Below are 7,513 nucleotides of genomic sequence, written 5' to 3' on the forward strand. Positions count from 1 at the left end.
ACTAAATTATCTTTTTATTAAAAACTACGAACACTGTGAAGATTTCGCTTTGGAATGTAACGGAGTAAGTTTCTTTTGGTAAATGTTAACATTGAAAAAAGAATAGTTTCTATTCATTGTTAGTAGAATATAACCGCATTTCTCATTCAAGCGATAAGCACAAGAAATTATTCATGATGGAGATCGGTCCAAGCGTTCCAAAGCGAAGTCTTCACAATGTTCGTAGTTTTGAATAAAAATATAATTTAGTTTTAAAAAGTGCTCATTTACAGGTTCGTCGAGGAATTCCAAAATCTCTCATAACACGATACTTTGCGAAAAAACTTACATTTTCCATCGAAATAAATGAAATAAAACTTACTGGATAAAATTCGTGGAAAAGAGTTTGACAAAAACGACCAGCCACTTCTTCTGTTAGATATTACTGCTCAGGTATCGTCTGTATAAATGCTCATCCAAATGGGAGTGACAAACTATCTGTATTGATAATCTATGTCTACGTGTAATAATGTAATAGTAGTAGTTGCTGTTTTAATCCTCTGAATAATTTCATTTCAATATTGCATTATGAAAATATGCTTTATTGCATTGTGAAAATTAATTAATGTAAAGCCGTTGCAATATTTTTTGTGCAATTTTCTTTTATTTCGCTTCAATTTTTCCAAACCTTCAAAATCGAGGAAATATTAGCAAAAGGGAAAAGCTGCACACAAAGTGAGCATTAGTGGGATATGGAATGTCGCATAACCAGAATGATAGGATGATGATAATGGTTATGTTGACATTTATCAGCAAAAGCATCTGGAATAAATAACTAAATAGAGGGAAGAAAAGACGAAGTATGGGATGAATTCTTGCTGACAACGGGAGTTAAAAAACGACGCTATCTTCTTCAGTAAATGCACCTACAGTTTGTGTGAGACTAATTATTCGGAATAAGTTACTATATTCCGATTTCTACTGTTTGTAATCAACTCATTTGTCGGTATTTCATTCCATTTTCCATTAGTACATTCATTTGTCTATTGCCCGAACTATCGACGAATAGTTCCAGCTGCATTTTATCCTTTCCGTATTATCAACCGTAATTCCACAACACATCCACTTCCCGAAAAGTTTTTCATTAGATTTCTATTATCATACGATTTCTATTTTCATCTCCATATTTCATGGAATGATTCAAATTAACAACAAGCAATAAGCACACAGAATGTTCAAAGGAACCATTTTTGTTGAATGAAATAATTATTAGTCTATTGGTTTGATACTATTTAATATGATATTATTAGGCAGCATTTGCTGGTAGGTAACATTTACTGAAGAAATTGGAGTTGTTTTTTAATACTCGTTGTCAACAAGAATTCATCCCATGCTTCATCTTTTCTTCTCTCCATTTAGTTATTTATTTCAGATGCATTTGCTGACAAATGTTAAGAGATAGATAGAGTTAAACCCAATAAACCAAAAAGAGAGTATTGAACAAAAAGGTACGAATAAAAGGGAGAAATCGCTGTGTAATGTATTTGAAAAGAAAATAACATATGAAAAGGCATATGAGAACTCATGGCGGTGAGAAGCCTCACAATTGCCCGATATGCAAGAAAAATTTCTCTCCACTATACCATAAGATCATATGGCGGACTTATAGCCGTGAGTAGAACGTTTGCTCGATTGCAACAGCAGTTTCTCTCACCGATGCAAGAGGGAGAACCATATGAGGACTCATCTCATGAGATGTCGTACGGTTGTCTCACATGCAACAAAAGTGCTCAGCTTCTTCGTTTCTACCCTCAGTTCAAGCGAAGTGACATGCGGCATGTCGATGAAATGGCTGCATCTCTGGTAAGAGCCTGAAATAGATATGTCGCGAATGTCGCGAGAAACTAAAATAAATTTTATACAAATAAAATTAGGAATGTTTTCCATGATTCATGGTTTACCATTTATCTCATATATTTGTTTAAATTTACATTCCTTGCATTTATTTCCCATTGAATTTTTAAGTTTTTCTGGTTTTTTATCCAAGCTCTTTTCTTGCATTTCCTTTCGTACAGGAAATAATTTTGCTTATAACACTTATCTAAAACCATGTCTTTTCCTAATTCACATCTAATCTTCTCACTGGATCTTGTTGCGATGTGCATGTTTTGTAATTTGGCTCTTAACAGTTTCCGGTGTTTAATATCACCGCCTCCCACTTCTTAACGCATATAAGCCTATCAAAGATTTTGTGTTTCCTTTTGGATATATCTCACTCGTTCAAATAAACCTTCTTTAAACCAGTACGTTCTACACACACAATCAGTCCTACGGGTTACCCATCAACGAAACTTTCACGATAGGATATGTTATATTTAAAGTACTGTATTTCTTAGAATAATTTTTCAAAAAAAATGCTTTCTTCCTTAGAAGTTAGTTGTTGGTAATCAATACTTTCAAAACTGCCCTTATCCTTACTTTTACAAGAGTATTAGTATCAGAAGCTAAGCTCACTGTTCTGTGCATGCATTTTGCAAGCGTGAGTTTACCATCCTTTCAAGATCCAAAATTCCTTAGGACATATTTCACATTCTGAAAAATTGAAATTAGGTGCCTTCAAATTTATTGAAATGATCCATATGAAATTTTCAATTATACAGAGGAAACGAATTTAAATTTACTCGTTGTGGTTGCGGAACTTCAGGCGCTCTTGCCTTACACCAAGACTGTCCTCATTGAGGAACAGTTCTTGTGACACTTGTCCCTGTCATCCTCCTTATCCAAGCTGCCTTGTTCGTGAACCAGTACCGGTACTGGTTCATCTTCCTGCAATTATAGCTTGTTGCTCGTACTCGAGATGGAGCATGAATTGTTCCTCATTCGCATGATTGCGCTCTATCTCGCCCTCATGCTCCAAGAACTTTTCCTGGGTCGGCGGACTTACGCGAGGACCTCGATCATATTGCCGCTATCATCACGTCCTTCAATTTCATGCATCTCCAATCTCGCTCTCAACTCATTAATCTAAAAAACATACTGACCATTGCACTTAACAATGAGTTCAATAGGTAGTAGTACCATTATGTAAATTCAGAATTAAAATTAGATATACCAGACGCGCTGCATTTTGTAGATAATCCTGTAATACCCATAGAGCGGTTCCTCACGCAGGTATACCTTCAAGACTGCCAAAGTTGGCAATGTCGGGCCTTCGACAACAGTAGACGACATATTCGCTGAAAATAATAAAAAAAAGCTTATATTTATATACACACAAAAAACTTATATTTATATAAGCTGACAAATTCAAACTAAAACTAAAAACGCTATGCAACAATTCTTGCATACGAAACATTCGAATTAAACATTGAACACATTAAGAAACGATTAAGGAATTATTATTAGCACTATAAACGATGAGTACACTCATAGAGTACTGCCAGTATTGTAACTAAAAAGGAACTATCCAATTCATCGGATTATTTATTCCTTCATCATCATAAAACCTGCAACCTTTCTCATCCTCATTCTAAGTTTTCATGAATGATGTGACCAAATGACAAAGCCCACAGATTAATCTATTCACTAATAGATCATTTATTTCATGCGATCATATATAATCGAGGAAAAAAGAAAAAAAAATAGGAATCAAATAAAATGAAGCCAATGCAACATACCTTTGTATCCAACAATCGATTGGTTATTGTTGACCATCTTAAATCTGATTTGGAGTTATTGGAAGGATAATTTTCATTTTAGGATTAATCAATTATGGATTAATTAAATAATTCGTTACTAATCATAGATAGTGTATTTGAACAGATAAGTGTACTGTTTAAATTGTATATATATTTTTATTTTCCATTTCTTATTACTTTTTCTTCTTTTAATTAATCTTTTTTTTCTATGCATTTATCTTCATTCTTTTGAATAGAATTCATGAATTTTTGTGAAGTAGAGTTATACTGTATATTTAAAATTTTAAAAGGAAAAATTTATACTGTATGTTTAATATTTTAAAAAGGAAAAATTCTTGCTGTTTGAGATTTTTCATGAAACAAATTCCAGATTTCTCTGATCTTTTTTATATAATCTTCAAGATGGCTAACAAAATTCCTCAATTTCTGTTTCACAAATATGTATCAATCTTGCTTGATGAGTTACAATTCAAATTCCATTCTAATTACGTAGCTTTAAAAAAATAAAAAATCTTTTGCATCATTATTCCTCGCTTCATTGCAAGCACCCAACATACATTTCATACTTTTAATTCGGTTCTTTTAATAACAATTTAATAATTGTGATTCTTTTCTACGATTTTTTTCTTTTTTAAAATTCATTCGGATAGTGTTTTAAACATTGACACGATTACTTTGCTGAAACAATGTGAAATCAGTTTGATAAGATGAATTCAGTTTCGTCATTTTAGAATATGAAAATTTCCAGTAGTGGTTTAATATCTGAAACTTCACCGCTCCATCTTTTTGATTAGTGATTTTTTTTTTTTTTGTTGATTACAATCATCTCTAACTGATCTGCCTATATTTGTATCACATTGATCTGAGGGCTATTAATATATGATCCTGTGGATTCTCTAAATATATTGGATAATGCAACGAAATCCAAAATAATCATACTGAAAGCCTTTTCACTGTATTCTGGGATGAAATTTCAAAGATTTTTCTCCTGTACTTTTAATTTCATTTATCATATCAATAAATTACTTGGTATTGTTGTCTTCGTTTTCTTTTCCTTTTAAAGAAAGCAAAGAGATAATTAAAATCCTGACTGGAAGAATGATAAAATTTTAATTGAAAAGGAATTTTAAATTCAAATCAAAGTAAAGTTTTAAATACACACTTCAAAATGGTGACAAGATAATCAATTAGCGATGGAAACATAGAATTTGTCAATCCAAAGTTTGTGCAAATTTTGAAATTCGAAATTAAAAACGAAAATTAATTAATATGACTGTTGTGAAAGTTTGATTATCTGAGTTGAATAGTTTCAGCAACAATAAATTTGATATTTGTGTAGGAGAGTGACTAACGAACTTCTTTATTGATAGGATAATATGCAGATCTATTTAAACATTAATATTGACCAAGTCAAATAGACTTTAAATTGGTAATAATTGGACAGTTGGATTAAGAGCAGAAATGCCAGGAAATTCGTTGGTGTGGCGTCCAAAGAACAAAACCTTTTTTATTTTTGGATAGGCTTATGTACGTTAAGAAGTGAGAGGTGGTGATATTAAACACTAGAAACTGTTGAGTGCCAAATTACAGAACATGCACATCGCAACAAGATCCAATGAGCAGATCAGATGTGTATTTAGTTAGATATTTTAAGCAATTGCTAACAAAGGCATTTTTAAACAAAGACATGTGCATAGACATAAAGGAAAAAACGGAAAAAACATGGGAATTGAAACGGAAAATAATTAAGGAATGTAAATTTAAACAAATATGTGAGATAAATGGTGAACAATGAATCATGGAAAACAGTCCTAATTTTATTTGTATAATTATAAATTTTCCGTAACTTTCGTGATAATGATGATGAGAAAGGAAAATGGAATAGATTGGAATGGAATACATTCAAATGAAATTATTACTGCTTATCCGTTGTTATGTTAAATATTGAATTTATATTATTTTTTGAAAATTTTCATTGTCATTGAAATTTTATAATTCATTAATATAGTTTATAATGGATAATACACATCCTTTGCAACTGAATTTAGCAAGGCTCTATTGCATTTGTCATTTTTTACCATGAAATTTTATTTGTTTAATTGTGTAGCCTATCATTATAATTTTCATCTTCGGATTAATTTAATTCTTCCAAAGTAAATGGTTGGTAACAGTGATTTTGAAATAGAATATAAATAGGTTTCTTTTTTATTATTACTTAAAACTACAATTAACACTGTTACTGATGATGCAATTAGTTTTAAACTTCAAAATTTATGGGAAAACAGAGTAAAATTTTGAAGATATTATGGGTCTTCTTATATTAGTATCGACTGGAATTCATGTCATTTTTGAATCGTTTTTGTTCCTTTTCCAACCACAAATATTCTGGCATCATTGTTCGCAAAGTTATTGAGAATTCATCATCATAAAGCTCAGCTGCTGGGATCCATGAAGTGGGTAAAAACTCCAGTCCTGTTAGCAATTCAATATCACGTAAGCTAGCCTTATTTGCTGTCAAATAGGACAATGAATCCTGCAATAAAATAAAAACAAAAGTAAAATTTTTCAAAAGATAAAAGATCTTAGAAAAAAAAGGCACAAAATTTTATTTGGAAAACTTCTACCAGTAAATGAAGTTTTTTTATTTGCTGTTGCTTGAAATTCCAAATAATCCAAAAATGATCCAAAATTGACTGATGTAATTAAATTTTAGCAAAAATTTGTTTAAATACTATGAACCTTGGAATATTTCTGCTACTCTAAGTTTATTTTATTGATTATTTCGCTGAAAGTAATAAAATAAAGCAAGTTACATTATACAACTATTTTTCTTCTAATTCATCTTAAAATAAATTGCTAAAAACACACCAAACAATTGTAATCACCAGGTACATTTGGTAAAATGAATGATAGCACATCCAATGACTTAACATTGTTGCATTGTAATTCATCGTTCAACCACCGTGAATTTTTACACCGAAATATTACACGAAAAATATGACTTGGTGTCGTATTACTGGAAGGAAATTTATAAACTGTTTTGAAAATTCGAGAAATTTTAAAGATGGTTTACTAACAGACGTAAATAATAGTTACGTTAGGTGTTATATCGTCGAGATGATCCTTCGGAAATATAATTTTTTATGAAAAGTATATTTGAAAAATACATTATTCTCCAGTAAAATGAAAGATTGAAAATTCAGCAGTGCTGAGAGTTTGATGAAATGAAATAATTTGATTTGTTGAGGAAATAAATCCTTTTTTTTAAACATTCCATTTTACGGAGGAATTTGTAATAAAATGATCATTTCAACCGAGTTAGATGAATTTTGATAGATTCGGATAAATTACCGATTATAAATGAAAGATCAAACAGTCACTTTATACCTAAAAAGCATCATCGAAGGAGATATTGCTATTTTTGCACAATATGATGAAGAAATCTAACTTTAATATTGCCTATTTTAAACCCCTGATCCATCAAAAGAGTATGCAAATAAATTTATCTATCATTGATTTTCACGATTCAAAAAAAGAAAAAAATTGACGTTAAAAAACGTAATAACCGTTTTAAGTACAATCCGGATGAATCAGCAACGAAGTCATTATCATCGAAATCATAAATTGATCCACTAATCACTACTACTTCATTATACAGTTTCGCATAATCCGACGTTATCTTTTCCAAATTGGTAAAATGTCCTTAAATTAATCAAATCTTTACAAAAAAAAAAAAGAAAAAATGATATGCAACGATGTTTTTAGGATGAAATGAACTAAAATTGGTCCATAAATTAGAAAATTTGAATTAGTAAAAAAGAAAAAACAACAAATTC

At 30.7% G+C, this 7,513-nt stretch overlaps 3 protein-coding genes across 3 annotated transcripts in view; 1 reads left to right on the top strand and 2 right to left on the bottom strand.

Moving 5' to 3' along the window:
- Positions 1–1,563: 1,563 nt before the first annotated feature.
- LOAG_10983 (hypothetical protein) lies at positions 1,564–1,854 on the top strand (the record flags this gene model as incomplete). The annotated part of the gene is made up of 1 exon (XM_003146506.1): positions 1,564–1,854. One exon carries the CDS (start codon positions 1,564–1,566, stop codon positions 1,852–1,854), a length of 291 nt encoding a protein of 96 aa, XP_003146554.1.
- An 840-nt stretch (positions 1,855–2,694) lies between these two features.
- On the bottom strand, positions 2,695–3,210 carry LOAG_10984 (hypothetical protein; the record flags this gene model as incomplete). Its single annotated transcript, XM_003146507.1, has 4 exons — positions 2,695–2,805; positions 2,932–3,003; positions 3,092–3,118; positions 3,157–3,210. The coding sequence occupies 4 exons, from the start codon at positions 3,208–3,210 to the stop codon at positions 2,695–2,697; spliced, it is 264 nt and encodes an 87-aa protein (XP_003146555.1).
- Positions 3,211–5,997: 2,787 nt separating this feature from the next.
- Positions 5,998–7,513, bottom strand: part of LOAG_18903 (type I phosphodiesterase/nucleotide pyrophosphatase) — a gene marked incomplete at both ends in the record, with an annotated part of 7,036 nt that continues 5,520 nt past the window's right edge. The window contains 3 exons of the mRNA XM_020451565.1: positions 5,998–6,210; positions 6,546–6,693; positions 7,244–7,379. Coding sequence (XP_020304639.1) covers positions 5,998–6,210; positions 6,546–6,693; positions 7,244–7,379 — 497 coding nt within the window. The remainder of the gene's footprint in view (positions 6,211–6,545; positions 6,694–7,243; positions 7,380–7,513) is intronic.

Source organism: Loa loa (assembly GCF_000183805.2).
Source record: "Loa loa unplaced genomic scaffold supercont3.656, whole genome shotgun sequence".
NCBI lineage: Eukaryota > Metazoa > Nematoda > Chromadorea > Rhabditida > Onchocercidae > Loa > Loa loa.